A 17,110-nucleotide genomic window follows, 5' to 3' on the forward strand; every position below is an offset into this window, starting at 1 on the left:
GTTGTGTTGTTTAGTGAATTTTCTCAGCCACTGGATTATTGCCTTTTGTCTCAGAGCTCTCTTAGTTCTGCTCTTGACTTGACGTACCCAAATTTCAATTCTTTGAAGCTTTCTGTATTGAGCTTCTTAGAGTAATTGTTTTAGAAAAAGCAAAAAGGATTTAAAAAAAAAAAAAAAAAAAAAAAAAAAACGGCCCTCCTCAGAGATCTAATGGGTTATTGAAATGCTAATAGACAAAGCAACCAGGGCCATTAAGGAAAGGTGCCCAGGGCAGAGAGATCAGCCTTGCTTCGGGATTTGCATATGCGCCTCAAGGCCTGATCTCCGCCCTTCCCCTTTCTGTGTTCACCAGAACTCCAAAAATCCTCTGCTTTTACTTTGGAGCTTCTTGTGTTGTTTTCCTTCTATGCCCGTCTCCTCTCTGCTGGGCTGGCTGCTCTCAGAGTCTCTGGTGTCTGGCCTCAGTCTATCTATGGTTGGAGTTTGAATCAGTAGAATGAGTTTCCGATAAGAGCAGCCACTGCAATTCTCCCTTCTCCTTCCTGGAGCTGACAGCCCCTCCTCCCCCGGGACTGAGCCTGGCAGGGAGGGGCGCGGGTCCCCTGGCCGCAAAAACTTACAGATTTCGCTGATCTCAGCAGTTCCACGTTTTCATGAGTGTTGTATGAAGTATGCCCAAAGACAGATTGCTCTGTGGTGTCCAGTCCACGCAGTTCCTGGCTTTTTACCTACTTTCCTGGAGGAGTAACTAAAACATACAGCTCACCAGTCTGCCATCTTGCCCCGCCTCCATAACACTTTTTAATAATATTATTAATAAATCTGGATTTCTGCCTGATTCCACTACTGGACAGCATAATTCAGAGGGCAATGAACTGTGTATTGTTCACAGCTATTTTCTCAGGAGTCTAGCAAATCATAAGCACCCAAGAATTATTTGAGGATTAAATGAATGAATGAATGAATGTTCACTTGCCTACTATTTCCTGTCAAACTACAGTTATTGCAATATAAATGGGGTATGATAAGAAAGTTCATTTGTAGGTTAGTCATTTGGAATGGGGAAAATGTTATATAAATGGTGGCCAAGCCCTAATAAGCCCATGGAAACCTATTTTAATGCACTCCATACTATTTATGGCATAAGCCTAAGTTTTGGTAATAGAGCGTCATTTCCTGGTTTAGGCAGGGCCAGCTGGAATTTTCTCCAACTCACCAGCACCTCTTCCTTTCTCAAGTCTTCTTCAGGTGACCAGCTGATTCCATGATTGATAAGTGAAAGCTATCATTATTTTATTACAATTTTCTGCTGATTACAGATGTGTTTAAACTGCCCTATAATGGACTGCAAGCTTTGAGGAGCAGGGACCACAACTAACCCTCTAACAGGTTATACAAACACTTAACATTGCATTATGTTTCCTAATTACCCCTAACTGACTGCTGACTGACTGTCCTTTCACCTAGCATTCCCTATATGCAGGATATATAACTATAATAACTAGTATTATATTCATTTGCATTTATTTACATGTTGCAATGTCAACATTTTAAGTTCTTTTTATGGGTGTGTGTTTATTATGTGTACATTCTGACTCCTTAACCAGACACACTAGCATTTTCAAGGGACAAATTTTAAAAAAATGGAGTAAAGGGCACATCACCAAGGACAATTACAAAAATCCCATTAAGGTATAAGAATGGTGTGTTGTGAAGAATTAATCTTACCCAAAGAGAGGTCTAGCTTTTGCCCTCAGCTACCAGCAGGTGATCTCTAGTTCCCTGAAATGTCCTGCCTAATAGAAGTGTCTGTCTGCCTGGGGAATTTGGACCACACCATAACAGTTCCAACCACTCGAAGAACTGGGGACCAAGGGTATCAGCCCAAACTCTAGCAGGCACTGGAGACTAAAGGTCAGCCACATGGGTAGTACGTGATCAAGCCCCAATAAAAACAGTGGACATTAAAGGCTTGAGTGAGCGTGTCTGGTTGGCAATACTGTTTATATTTTTACACATTGCGGCTGGGAAGAGGTAACGCCATCCATGACTCTAGCGGAAGAGGACAACTGGAAATTCCATGTTTGGACTCCTCCTAGGTTTCACCCTATGTGACTCTTCCTTTGGCTGCTTCTTATTTGTATCACTTCCCTGTAATAAACTATAGCCACAAGTATTACCACTTTTAGCGTATTCTGTGAGTCTTTCTAGGGAGTTATTGAATCTGAGGTTGGTTTGGGGAAAGCTACAAACTTGCAATGGGTGTCAGAAGTAAGGGCAGTTTTGTGGGGACTGTCCCCTCACAATGCACAGTTGGCTGAACTCTGCATATGGTCAGGAAGTCCAAAATTTACAATGACCAGAGAATCTTGGAAAAAAGCCAACTACAGCGAAAAAAGGGCTATTTCCCACTTTTTTTTCTTTTCTCTATTAAAAAGAAAATTTTCCATTCTAGAAAGAGGACCTTGAATGAGTGTAAGAGGAAACTGAAGTCCAAGGCATTTGAGGAAACCACAGGAGGACACCTACAGGCTTCATGTTTGTTTAATTCTCCAAAAGCAAAATTAAATTGCAAAGCAGTGTTTTCCAATCTTTTTCACCTCATGGCACATACAGAAAATATTAATATTCGTATGGTATACTGGGGTAACTGGAGATGACCAGTTTGAGAGCTCTAGCCACCCCATGGGCTGAGCAAATCCATTTCTTGACCCACATATAATAGTTCCCAGAGCCCCAGTGTACTGAGGCCTAAGAATTGAGAAGGTAATCAAGAATCCTAAAGTAATTAACAGATATGATTACAGAATGCACAAATAACCTTTGAGGAAGAGATGCTGATAAGCCTGATATCAAGTTTTATCTGAATTCTAAAAAAGATTACAAACATCATTTTCAAAACTATAAAAAAGATGTATCAAACACATAAAAAAGATGTATCAAACACTGGTGCTAGTGGGTTCATAAAGAACAGAGCAAGTCAAACTACTCATTTTCTTTTTTGATATACAAAGGTTTCTACATGGGAAATGTTACAGAAACGAGATATCTGGATTTTAGCAATCAATTTGGCACAGTCATTATGCTATCCATGTGAAAAAAGTTTGGATGAGCAACCATACCTCCCTCAGGGACTGCATTTTGAGTCAGATTTACAAATACTGTCTGAAAGGGCTACTGCTTGATAAAATCAGATGCTTTTCCACCAGAACTTAAGTTCCATGAGGTTAAGGATTTTTTATTATTATATTCACTGTTATATCCCCAGTACCTAGAATAACGGCTGGCACCCAGTAGGAACATCAGAAATATTTGTTGAATGACTGAATTTTCTCTGAGCACTGTTTAAGCAGAAGCCAATAAGTGAGAGAGTTAAGTCAATAGGCCAGGGTTTATCAAACCCTACGAGTTCCCAAGAAAGTCCTATCTTCCTGACTAGCCCTTGGCTGGCTCCCGAGAACTGAGCACTTACAATATTCTATCTGAGAGTGTTTTTGCATGTCTGAGGCTTTGAGACACATTATTCCTAATACTGTATACTAACGATGTGACTTATGGTGAATATCTGCTTTCCCTCTGAGGGTCTGATGCTTTAGTAACAGGTCAGCCACGCAGCCAGCGTGCCATCACACAACTGACCCTCAATGAAAACCATGGACACCTAGGCATGGGCAAGCTTCCTGGTTGGCAACACTTGCATATGTTGTCACATCCTTACTGGGGAAATTGTGTCCTGGGCAACTCCACTAGGAGCGACACTTGGAAGATCTGTCTGTTTTCCTCCGAACTTTGCCCCACACACCTTATCCCTTTGCTGATTTTACTCCGTATCCTTTTGCTGTAATAAGTGACTATAACAATTTCTGAGCCTGAGGGTGGTCTTAGGGACCCCTGACAGTTTATAAAGATATTCATCTAATTCCACAATACCAGGAATTTCATTAGAGTGGAATAAACCGACCAACTCATTACCTTTGTGGTCTCATCTTGATTCAGCCTTGGTTTTCTTTTTTTATTTCTGCTGTGAAATTCTACCACTTCGACTCGCTCCTGGTTGTTCTTCAGGCAAGAGGGAGATATTGTAGCAGTGACCTCTGCTTCTAAAAGGAAACCTGTGGTAGTCACTGCAGGTGTGATGTGAAGTTCTTCTCTGAGTTCTTTGAAGAAGCTGGAAGCACTTTTCCTTTGGCCTCTTACAAGAGAACCAGGTGGAGGAGCTGATTCCTCTGCTAAGACTGCTTTAGTTCCCAAATCTCTCTTCTTGTTTTCCCTTTTCTTCTTGATCCTTTTCTGTTCTGTTTCGTCTCCTGTCTCTCCTGTTTGTTCAAATACAAAAAAGCAAAAATAAATATTTTTGGTTTTAGCTGTAACCATTATCAAATAACATGAATGTACTTGTGCATATGCCACAGCTATAAGCACCCAAAAGTATACACAAAGAAATAAACTAGGGGACAAGATGGCAGCATAGGGAGGTGTAGAATTTAGTTAGTCCCCTAGAGCAACTAGTAAACAGCCAGGAACAACTAGAAAATAGTCTGGAACAACTGATGGGAGGGCATCCGTGGCCAGAAAACGTTGTACACCAGTAAGGAATGGGTGGAATGGTTGAGATCGCAGCATAGAACTGTAAGTAAAGCTCCCCAAACTGTGACATTGACACCCCTCTCCCACCAGCACAGCAGGCTGATTTGCAAAACTTCACTGTGGGAAAAAGAAGCAGTCCCTGCTGGGAGCAAGGGAATGCAGCTCAACCAAGCTCCAAATGGTTGACTGAATACATGCTACAAGCACAGATAAACCTGGAACAAGCAGGAAAGGAACATGGAGGTTTATTCTGGCAGAGAGGAGGCTGGGCTGACAGAAAAAAATACATAAATAAATAAATAAAAACAGAGGCTTTTGGAGACTCCTGAGCTCAGAACACTGGAAAAGGCTGTGTCCCAAGAAAAGGGGCAACAGAACTGGGTGCCACCTCCAGTTCTTGCCTAATGAACTAGAGGGCTGGGGGCTTGCTCTGAAAAGGGAACTTCTTGCTTTTTTCCTTTTTTTCCCTCTCATTCTAAGTAGGCTTAGAGAAAGCCTCAGGCATTTTCAGTTGTCAGCACTGACCCTGGCAAAGGTGGAGTTAAAATAGTCAGAGTCAAAGGAAAAACTCAAGTGTAGGAGACAATTTCCTAAATGGCTTATCTTCCCTAAGAAAAGGGGGGGGGGGCAGGGCCCAGCTCAAGTGGCAGCCTTCCCCAGAGAACTCAGACCCCAGGGCCTGAAGGGGAAAAAAAACAAAAAACAGAAACATTTTAAGATTGGCTTCTGACACCCTTGGTCCGTGGCTGGGACAGGGGCCACTGAGAATTAAATACATATCACCTCTTTATGCTGGTGGGGAGCTGCGGGCTGACAAGCACCACCTGCTTGGTAGGATTGGAAAAGCACACAGTCTAGAGTCTCACAGGAAAGTCTGACAATCTTCTGGTCTCACTCTCAGGGAAATGTGATACTGCATACAGCCTCTTTCTGAGACCTGGGCACATCTGGTCTGGGAAAATCTGACTGGGGCAATCAAGGAAACCACATGCCCAGACAACAGAAAATTACGGATCATGCTAGGAAAAGCAAAGAGATGCCCAAAGGTACAAACTCGCACTTGAACTCAGATACAGGAATTGAAACAGCTGATTAATAACCAAACAAATCTTGTAAATCAATTCAAAAATCAAATCAACGAGTTGAGAGAAGATATGGCAAAAACGATGAGGATATAAAGAAGACATTGGGCAAACATAAGGAAGAACTCGAAAGTTTGAAAAAGCTTATGGGAATGAAAGGCACAATGTAAGAGATGAAAAACACAATGGAGACATACAACAGCAGACTGGAAGAGGGAGAAGAAAAGATTTGTGAACTGGAGGACAGGACAGCCGAAATCCTACACACAAAAGAACAAATAGGGAAAATAATGGAAAAATATGAGCAAGGTCTCAGGGAACTGAATGACAACATGAAGTACTCAAATATACGTGTCATGGGTGTCCCAGAAGAAGAAGAGAAGAGAAAAGGGGCAGAAAGAATAATGGAGAAAATGATCACTGAAAATTTCCCATGTTATGAAAGATATAAAATTACAGATCCAAGAAGCACAGCATACCCCAAACAGAATAGATCTGAGTAGACCAACTCCAAGATACTTAATAATCAGATTTTTAAATGTTAAAGACAAAGAGAGAATTCTGAAAGCAGCAAGAGAAAAGCGATCCATCACATAAAAAGGAAGCTCAATAAGACTATGTGCAGATTTCTCAGTAGAAACCATGGCGGCGAGAAGGCAATGGTATGATATACTTAAGATACTGAAAGAGAAAAACTGCCAACCAAGAATTCTATATCCAGTAAAACTGTCCTTCAAAAATGGAGAGTTAAAATATTTTCAGACAAACAAGACACTGAGAGAGCCTGTGAACAAGATATCTGCTCTACAAGAAATACTAAAGGAAGCATTAGAGGCAAATAGGAAAAGACAGGAGACAAAGGTTTGGAGAAGAGTGTAGAAATGAAGACTATTAGTAAGGGTAAAAAGAGAAAGAGAGGGAAAAAATAAAAATAAAATAAGATATGTCATAAAAAATCCAAAAGACAAAATGGTAGACAGTAGAATTTATACTGAGTGAAATTAGCCAGAAACAAAAGGACGGATACCATATGGTCTCACTAATATAGACTAACATTGATGAACGAAATTTGGGAGTTGAGAACACAGGTCATCAGGAGATAGAAAGAAATTAAAGATCAGGCATTTGATGCTGAAGGAGTACAGAAGGTTCAACAGGATTGATTTTATGGATCCAGAAATGGAATGGATAGCATAATAGTGTGGGATGGGAACACAATATTGTAAGTACTCTGAACAAAGATGAGTGTAAGTATGGTTGAAAGAGGAAGGCTAAGGGCATGTATGACACCAGAGGGAAAGATAGAAGATAAAGACTGGGACTGTATAACTTAATGAAACCTAGAGTGGTCAATGATGGTGATTAAACATACAAATACAACAATGTTTTTAAATGAGGGAGAACAAATGAATGTCAACATTGCAAGGTGTTGAAAATTGGCTGGTATAGGAGAAAAAACATAATCAATGCAAACTAGAGTCTATAGTTAATGGTAACATTGTAAGATGCTTCCAATAATTGTAACAAAGGCAATATACCAAAGCTAAATGTTTATAAGAGGGGGATATAAGGGAATGATAAGGGATTCTTGGTGGTGTTGATGTTTTCTGACCTTTTCATTGAATTTTATTTTTATTTTTATTTCATCTTTTGCATTTTTATTCTTCATTTTTTCTTTTTCCTTTTCCTTTTTCTTTGGAGAAGAGATGGAAATGTCCTCATATATATTGTTGTGGTGAATGTGTAATTATGTGATTATATGAGGAATCATCAATTGTTTACTTAGGGTGGATTGTATGGCGTTTGAATAAAACTGTTAAAAAAATAAACAGGGGGATACAGCCGGAGAAAACATGGAGGGGGGATGTACCTATTCCCTGTTGGCAGGGAAGTAGAATGGTGCAACCCAGCTAGAGAGCACTGTGGTGGTTCCAAAGTAAGCTACCTATGGGGTTGCCGTAAGGTCCTGCAATCCCCTTACTGGGTATATACTTGGAAGAACTCAGAGATGAAACATGAGTAGACATTGCACACTGGTGTTTATGGCAGCCATATCCACAATACACAATGGATGGAAGTGGCCTAAGGGTACATTGACTGTTAAACAGAATGGTGAACTGTGGTGTGTAAATAAAATGGAATACCCAGCGGCGGCAAGAAGAAATGAAGTTGTGAGGTATGCACTAGGTGAACGGACCTTGAGGACAGTATGTTGAGTGGAATAAATCAGAATTGAAAAGACAAACATTATAACGCCTCACTAATATGGACTAACTATAATGTGCAAACTGTGAGAATTGAATCTGAGAGCAGAGGTTATCAGAGGAAGGTTTATGGTAAAGGTTCTGAGATTTGTAAGCTCTTACAGCAGTCACATCTATTCATGAGTTGAAGTGGTTATCTCTAAATTTGGAGATGCTGAGCTCTTTGTGTATAACCTGGTTGGTCCCTGGAACTTGGTATCTGTGTGACATCTGAAACTTAGAGCCAGAGTTCAGCAGCTATGAATGTCAGCATTACCTCATACAGCAAGTGTTAAAAAAGCTGTAAAAGAGATTGGACTTCAATTAGAGATATGAATGAAATGGACTTGATTAGAAGTAAGGTAAACCAGACTGAAGAGTAAAGGATGATACTGACTGTGTTTTAAAACCTCAACTTCTGTGTGAGACCAAAGGAAGAGATTTTTATTTGGTGCAAAATCTATACTTTCTGTAGCATGCTATTTAATTTAACTTTGTATGATCAATTTATTCAAACACCATAATTACATGGAATCTTGAATGGGGGTGAGATTTGTTTGGTTTGTACAAGGTAGCGTGAAACCGCGATACATTAAACTTCCTCACCTGGGGAATTTCTGATATTCTTGCAAGCACTGGGAACTACCATTGTAGTAGGCCAAGTCCTCAATCAAAGGAGAGGCTAAACCTACTTATAATTGTGCCTAATAGTACCCCCACAGAGAACCTCTTTTGTTGCTCAGATATGGCCTGTCTCCCTCTAAGCCCACTTGGCAGGTAAACTCACTGCCCTCCCTGCTACGTGGGACATGACTCCAAGGGGCATAAATCTCCCCGGCAACATGGGACATGACTCCCGGGGATGAGCCTGGACCCAGAATTGTGGGATTGAGAAAGCCTTCCCGACCAAAAGGGGGAAGAGAAATTTAACAAAATAGAGTTTCAGTGGTTGAGAGATTTAAAATGGAGTTGAGAAGTCATTCGAGAAGTTATTCTTATGTATTATATAGATATCCCTTTTTAGTTTTTAGTGTATTAAATAGCTATAAGGAAATACCTGAAACTGTTGTACTGCAATCCAGTATCCTTGATTCTTGAAGACAATCATATAACTATGTAGCTTATATGGGATGACTATGTGATTGTGAAAACCTTGTGACCCACACTCCCTTTATCCAGTGTATGGACAAATGAGTAGAAAAAATGGGGGACAAAAAGTAAATGAATACTAGGGGGTTAAAAGGAGTATAAGATGTTTTGGGTGTTCTTTTTTACTTTTATTTTTATTCTTATTCTTATTATTTTTTGGAGTAATGAGAATGTGCATCAAATTGGTTGTGGTGATGAATGCACAACTATGTGATGACACTGTGAACAACTGATTGTACACATTGTATGAATGTATGGCATATGACTATATCTCAACAAAATTGCATTTAAAAAAAGGAAATAAACTATTAAGTTTTCTTCAAATAGGGTTGTATTTGCACAGAATTTAGACTCCACAATGTACAATAATTGATACCTTGGTAATTATATTTGTACCTTTTACCCTTATTTTAGCACAATTACTTTAGTCCTCACCTTTGTGTTATAGCCAATAATCCCATAAACTGGAAGTCCCAGTTTCTTTGTACTGCAGTCAGTGTTTGTTTTTAATGTTCTAAGCTTACAAGTAAGTATAACAGTCTTCCAACTTTCTTTTGCATGGTCAAGCATTAAGATTAACCTAATACACACTTGGAAGAAACGAAAGCAGAGAAATGAATGGATATTTGCACACTGGTGTTTAAGATGGCATTATTCAAGATTTGCAATAGATGGAGGTGGTCTAAGGGTACATAGACTGATGAACGGAAGGGCAAACTGTGGTGTATACATATGATGGAATATTGAGCGGCTGCAGGAAGGAATGAAGTCATGAGGCAAACAACTAGGTGAATGAACCCTGAGGATATTATGTTGAATGAAATAAGCCAGAAATGAAAGGACAAATATTATATGGTCCCATTAATAAATACTAACTATAATGCAAACTCAGAGAATTGAATTTGAGAGCATAGGCTATCAGGGGATAGAAAGTGGCAGAGATTGGGCAACTGATGATTAAGGAGTACAGAATGTTCAATAAGGATCATTGTAAAAGTCTCTAGATTGTAAGTACTTACAGCAGTCACATCTATACCTGAGTTTTAACTGTTATTTCTAAATTCTGAGATGCTGTGCTCTTTTTGTATAACCTGGTAGTTCCGTGGAACTTAGGGTACCTGCATTACACCAAATACTCAGAGTTAGAGTTCTGCAGCTCTAAAAATCAGCATTACTCCATACAGCAACTGTTAAAGAAGCAGAAAGAGATCAGCCTTCAATTAGAGATATGAATGAAATGGACCTGGTTAGGACTAAGGCAAATCAGAATACAGGGTAAAAGATGATACTGTCTATAGTTTAAAACTTCAACTTTTGTGTGAGACCAAAGGAAGAGATGTTAATTTGGTCCACAATTTAAATTTTCTTCAGCACACTGTCTAATTTAACCTGTCTGGTCAGTTTGTTTAAACAACACAATTACTTGGAACCCAGAATAGGGAATGAGATCTTGTTGTTCTGTAAAGGTTAATGTAATACCCCGATGTATTCCAGATCGTTTTGGGCAGAAAATAAAAAAGTATTTGCAAAGTTCCCCTTGAGGGACTGGAGGAAAATGTAGAACTATTAAAATTCCCCACCTGGAGAATTCCTGATACTCTCTCAAGCATTAGGGACTCCTGATTTAATAAGCCAAGCCCTCGATCTTGAGGCTTGAAACTTATTTCTGCAATGGCGAAGCTAAGTCTACTTATAATTATGCCTAAAGAGTCACCTCCAGAGAACCTCTTATTGCTCAGATGTTGCCTCTTTCTCTACGACAATTCTGTAAATAAACTCACTACCCTCCCCACTATGTGGGACATGACTCCCAGGAGTGTAAGTCTTGCTGGCAATGTGGGACACGTCTCCCAGGGCTGAGCCTGGCCCTGGCATGGTGAGATTAAGAGTACCTTCTCAACCAAAAGGGGGAAAAGAAATGAAACAAAATAAAGTTTCAGTGACTAAGAGATTTCAAGCAGAGTCAAGAGGTTATTCTGGAGGTTACTCTTACGCAAGCTTCAGCCAGATATTGCAAATTGCCACAGTATGCCAAGCTCCAACCTACAGTATTCCTGAAAACCCTAAAGAATACCCTGGGCTCTATCTAAGACTCTATAAAAGTTTTTCTTAGTAAGTTTATTTCTTCAGAAACTTATGGCCTCCAAATTGTTCCTGTGCTGGTTTGAATGTATTATGTCCCCCAGAAAAAGCCATATTCTTTGATGTAATCTTGTGTGGGCAGATGTTATCAGTGTTGATTAGATTGTAATTCTTTGAATGTTTCTGTGGAGATGCACCCCACCCAGCTGTGGGTGATGGCTCTGATTGGATAATTTCCATGGAGGTGTTGCTCTGCCCATTCAGGGTGGGTCTAAGTTGAGTCACTGGAGCCACATAAATGAGCTGACAGATAGGGGGAACTCAGTGCAGCTGTGAGTGACATTTTGAAGAGGAGCTACAGCCAAGAGGCACACTTGGAAGAAAGCACAGGAGCTGCAGATGAGAAACAGTTTGAAGATGGCTGTTGAAAGCAGACTCTTGCTCCAGAGAAGCTAAGAGAGGACAAATATCCCAAGTGCAAGTAAGAGTGACATTTTTGAGGAACTGCAGCCTAGAGAGGAACATCCTGGGAGAAAGCCATTTTGAAGCCGGAACTTTGGAGCAGATGCCAGCCATGTGCCTTCCCAACTAACAGAGGTTTTCCGGACACCACTGGCCATCCGACAGTGAAGGTACCGACTGCTGATGTCTTACCTTGGACACTTTTATGGCCATAAGACTGTAACTGTGTAACCAAATAACCCCCTTTTTTAAAAGCCAATCCATCTCTGGTGTTTTGAATTTTGGCAGCATTAGCAAACTAGAACAGTTCCTATGCCAGATAAGCCCTGAAACCCAGAAGCACCAGTCTCTCCAAGAACATCAACCAGTTTCGGTCCTCTATCCTGTAACTCAGCACCCCTTTCTAGCATGAAGAAGTTAAAATGGTCATTGCTCAGATATCTCTTAGGATTGAGAGAATGATCAAATGAGAGGGAGAAGGTGTAACTGAGAATTAAGATTTAACAAATGTGCATGAGTATTGACTCACTGTATAGATATTTCTTTTTAGTTTCTAGTGTGTTAGAATAGCTAGAAGGAAATACCTGAAATTACTGAACTGTAATCAATACCTTGATCTTTGATAATAATTGTATAGCTTTAATCATGTGCCCATGTGATTGTAAGTAATGTTTTGGGTTTTCTTTTTTGTTTTTCTTTCTTTTTTTTTTTTTGAGAAATGAAAATGCTCTAAAATTGATTGTGGTGATGAATGAAAAACTATATGATGATACTGTGAGCCACTGATGGCATACTTTGGATGGATTATATGGTGTATGCATATATCTCAATAGAATTGCATTTGAAAAAAAAAAGATTAACCTAAAACTTACTAAGATAAGCCTATGGCTTACCCTGAATGCCTTTATTTTCTACGAAATCCCCATACCTACTCTATCCAAACTCTGACCAGTTACCTGAAGGCTCTAACCAGAATTCTAGTCCTCAAAATTCACTTGAAGCACAAATACTGTAGAGCTCTCTAAATGTTAGCTGATCACGTATATGTTTGTTTCTATTTACTTAGTCTTTTACTCAATAAACACTAATGACTCATTAAACTTTTGCCTTAGGGATATAAAAATGAGTAGATTTAGCCCATGCCTTCAGACTCCTAGCCTAACGATTTCCAGACTGTGTTGACATAAACTACATTTAGGATTTTCCTCTAGATTTTAAACTTCTAAAGGTCAACAACTAAGTCTTTTCTGCCTTCCAATATTCTCAAGAGTACCATGATGCATAGCCCACAGTACAATTTGATAACAAGTGCATGGCCTGGAGCTGGGAGATAGGAACCTGAGCTCTGCAAAATGACTAGTGGAACTTTAGCAAGTTTTAACTTTGGGGCTAATGCCAGTATCTATTTCATAGGGTTGTTGTGAAAATTAAACGAGTTACTACATGAAAAGCATGTGGTCTATGGTAAGTTCTCAATACTTGTTACCTATTATTCTTATTGTTTAGGTGAGCTTAGAATTTTGAGCTCTTGTTCTAAGATAAAAATAGAATACCTTTTGCAACATCATGCTATAAATTTAAGAAAGTGTTTGGCTCTTAAAGGAGCCATTGTCTGATCATTACCTTCGGTGTATGCACAAAGCCTTTCATCTTCCCCAGATTAAGTTCTTCACAGCCCTTGGGCTGTCTTCCTACTGAAGGGCCAGGCTACCCATCCTTAATAAGCTTTTCTATTTTCTTTTTTCCTCCATCAAGATAAAGAAAGGCGTGCATTAGGTCGGCCAATGTGAAAAAAGGTTGTAAACTTTCTAGTGAAAACTTTCTCCAAGGTCTTTGGCAAGACACCCTGAAGGAAGCTAGTGCTAACAACGTAGCACCAATGCCCTCGGGCCAAGGCATGTCTCGTCAGCACCTGTTGTGAGGGAAGGGGGCGGGGTGCGGTTAAGAGTAGAGGTTTGGGGGTTTCCGACGGTCCACAAGTGAAAAAGTGGGCTATTTCGAGAGTCCAAGATCCTGTATACATCACCCCAGTTAAAGCCTTGGTAAGAGAACATTAGGTTGGTCCGCCACACTCAGGCAGGAGTTGGGAAAGTTGATTCAGGAAGAATCAACAGAGCCCGATCGAGGGGGTGGGAGAAGGGTAACCTCAGACGCAGGTGTGTGCTTCTATCGGAAACAGGTCCGACGAGCTGGGGTGCCTGAAGTGCAAAAGAATCTTAGTCTGAAACCGGAGGCCAGCGAACAAAGCCCCTTTCCACCATGTTCCGCACGCACAGGACATCCTAGTTTGTCAATTCTGTTCTCCACATAGGCTCCGGAAGCCCCGTACTCACCAAAGTCGTAGAGGTTCTGAAGCAGAGAGTCCAGAAGTGTCTGGGAACCTGCCGGCCCGTCGGACCCCAGAGCCTCCTCTTCAGCCATTGTTGGGGGGGGTGCACAACAGCTGAACACCCTGAAACCCAGCCCAAGAACAACAGCAGGCCCACCCCCGTGTTTCCGGAGGATCTATGCGCGTGCGCGCCAAGTCCCCACACGGCTTCCGTCCTGGTTAAGATGGCGGCGCCCGGGGTCCTCTGGAGCGGTCGCAGAGGGTGCCACCGCCCTAGGCGAGGTCGGGCCGCCCTGCACGGAAGATCCGCCCCCAGCAGCAGCACCACCACCGCTTAGCAAGGAATCCCAGGCCTCACCCGGGACGGCAGGCGCACCATGGATTCTTCCAGTTCTTCTAACTCTTGTTTATCTTTCGGCTCCAGTGGTCCCAGCGCTGTCGTACTTCTCTACTCGGTAGGCATCCAGGGTAACGAGGCCGGGGCGGCGCCGCGAGAGAGGACTCCTTCCCCCGGCTTCCTCCGGCCCAAAAACCCTGGTCCAAAAGAGTGCGACCGGAGCGCCAGAGAAAGAGTTAGATGGTCGGCTTGGTTTCCAAGGCAACGGTGTATCGCAGTGTGTGTCAATTTGTGCATGCGTTTAGAAGTTTCTACTTGATGATGGGTCCTCTGGTTCCTTCTCTTTCCTCCCATTAGGCCCTAGGTGTTGAGAAAGCCCCTGGACATAGGAAAGAGGGGTGAGAATTGGAGTCTTCCCCATCTCTAGTGAGTACTGCCTTCTGGGTGAACCAGGGAAACTTGTGGGTCTGACCCAGCCTGAGATAGCTTGTGGCTCCCACTTCGCCCTTTTGCTGCTGTGTGGTATTCCTGGGAGAAAAGCATGTGGTTTGTATGTGGGGATAGAGTTTTCAAGACCCGGCACTAGAAACATTTGGAACTCCTAGAAATTTTCATTGCCGGTTTTTATCTTTCATCCCATATCATTGTACTTTTTCCAAAAGTCATTTTGGAGGAGAACTAATGCCACCCAGCCTCTCCAACGTGTCTTTTCACTCCCAACCCCCTTCCCTCTGCGGTTTTAACCGGCCTTCTTTGCCCACAAAATGTTGGTACTCCTACAAAACGTTTGTGAAGAAATTATGAGGTGAAAGTTTTCTAGCCCTCAAGATTGCACAATCCTGGGGCAAGTGATCTGTTTTCTTTACCACTAAATTAATTTTAACTTCTTTAGGAGGAAAGAAAATAATTCATTTTAAAGGCATATTGCCATGTCTTGGCAGTTAGTGTCGGTTTCTGACTTGCATGCAGGATTAATTTGTGCAGGTAGGTAAAAACAACACAGATGAGCAAGGTAAACAAAAAATCCAGTTCCAAAAGGAAATATATGTGACTGCCTTCAAATTGGGTCCCCAACATTCTTTGTCTCTGGTGAACTATTTAGTGTGTAGTTTGGAAACATGGGGGAACTCACCATCAAGAACTTTGGGTGTATAATTACTGTTAACTGCCCACTTCTCTAAGGCTTAACACAGACTTTTTTCCTTCCTCATCGTCAGTTCTGTGGTGGAAATATTCAGCTTCATTTTCTAACTCCGCTACTCCAGAGCAGGAATGTAGGGAAGGGGGTAGCTATGCAGAAGTGATTTGCTTTGTGTAGGTTTTTCTGCCCTAAGTTGGTTTGTGAGTGTACCAGAATTTTCCTTGTAAGTATTAAAGGAATGGGTTGGGGGGTTTTTGTTTTTAACTTTTCCCTTTATCAGTAGTTCTTTAATGGTAAGACTTTGGCCAACTTTTTTGTGTGAAAAATTAAGGTAATTGTATATGAGCCTTTTCTACTTCTGACGGCTGGAAAGTAGCTTTTTTACCAGATCTTACTCCTACTGTGTGACCACACAGCTTTTACTTTTGTGATAAACTGAACTTTTTCTTACTATTTCAGACCGTCCTCCTTTATTTCATTGGCCACGCTCTTATTGTGCAATGCTCTCTGTCTAATCTGAAAATAGTATTTTAGAGATACTTAAGATACTGCTAAATTACAGCAAACGTTAGGGTTACCTACAATGTTCTAGTCATTATTCTCAGTGTCCAAGATATAGAAGTTAAAGACCCAGACCTTGTCTTCAAGGACTTCCCAGGAAGCCATAAAAGCAAACAAAATAATTACAATTAAGTGGGATAAGGGCAATGATTGAAGTATATTGTGAGAGTAATGAGAAAGGTCATGCTGACCCTGCTTGGGGAATTCAGCGAAGGTTTCCAAAAGGAAGTGACATCTGAGCTGAGTTTTTGAGAGGTGAATGGGCAATGGGGAAGGGGAAGAGTGTCCTAGGCATCCAAGTAAGGAAACCACTTCCCTGCATGTTTGTGGGAACTAAATTGTCAGGTAAGTGTAGAATAAAGGGGAGCACAGTAAAATAGCCCCTGGAACCAATTGAATGTGGTGGCTGAGGAAAAGGAGGCAGTCTGAAGTTGACTCCTGAGTTTCTGTGATTTGGTAACTGGGTGGATGATGCCTTTTGCTGATAAGAAATATGGAAAGAGGAGCAGGTTTAGTCAGGGTAAAATAATAATTACAATTTGGGATGTGTTCAGTTTTGATATGAAAATAGAGTTAGAAATATACCAGAGCAAAAGAGGAGGGCCTAAACATATAGACTTGGCAGTCATCAGCAAGCAGGGTGTAGCTGAAGCCATAGGTACACTCAATCTTTCAAGTGAGGCCATAGAATGAAATGAAGATAGGGGGTGTGTAACCACTGGTATATCCGTAATCTAAAGTGAAATTTGAAATATAAATTGAGGAAAAAAGAAGTCACGTTAAAGGTAGTTTGTTACCTTTAAGAGATCCATATGTCTTTACACCTCTAAGTCATCACATATTGAAATGTTATGCTTTGGTAATTAAAAAATATGTAACTGTAGTACTTTCAGACTGTTTTTGAATCTTTCAAATGTATGCTTCATTTTTTTTCTAATTCATTTTAGTGAGATATATTCACATACCATGCAGTCATACAAAACAAATCGTACATTCGATTGTTCACAGTACCATTACATAGTTGTGCATTCATCACCAAAATCAATCCCTGACACCTTCATTATCACACACACAAAAATAACAAGAATAATAATTAAAGTGAAAAAGAGCAATTAAAGTAAAAAAGGACACTGGGTG

At 40.8% G+C, this 17,110-nt stretch overlaps 2 protein-coding genes across 3 annotated transcripts in view; one reads left to right on the forward strand and one right to left on the reverse strand.

The window, feature by feature from the left end:
• The window catches only part of C2H1orf131 (chromosome 2 C1orf131 homolog), a 31,456-nt gene extending 17,271 nt beyond the window's left edge, over nucleotides 1–14,185 (reverse strand). Inside the window, exons 1-2 of the mRNA XM_037820903.1 lie at nucleotides 13,939–14,185; nucleotides 3,973–4,316 (exon numbers count right to left, since the gene is read on the reverse strand). Coding sequence (XP_037676831.1) covers nucleotides 3,973–4,316; nucleotides 13,939–14,026 — 432 coding nt within the window. The 5' untranslated portion in view covers nucleotides 14,027–14,185. The remainder of the gene's footprint in view (nucleotides 1–3,972; nucleotides 4,317–13,938) is intronic.
• GNPAT (glyceronephosphate O-acyltransferase) overlaps nucleotides 14,133–17,110 on the forward strand; it is a 41,162-nt gene continuing 38,184 nt past the window's right edge. Inside the window, exon 1 of one of the 2 annotated variants that reach the window (XR_005214466.1) lies at nucleotides 14,133–14,389. Coding sequence is in view for 1 of the 2 variants with exons in the window: in XM_037820896.1 (XP_037676824.1) it covers nucleotides 14,312–14,389 (78 nt within the window). In the remaining variant the exon portion in view is untranslated. The remainder of the gene's footprint in view (nucleotides 14,390–17,110) is intronic. The other variant, XM_037820896.1, reaches the window with a different exon arrangement.

The sequence above is a fragment of the Choloepus didactylus genome, chromosome 2 (genome assembly GCF_015220235.1).
Source record: "Choloepus didactylus isolate mChoDid1 chromosome 2, mChoDid1.pri, whole genome shotgun sequence".
Taxonomy (NCBI): domain Eukaryota; kingdom Metazoa; phylum Chordata; class Mammalia; order Pilosa; family Megalonychidae; genus Choloepus; species Choloepus didactylus.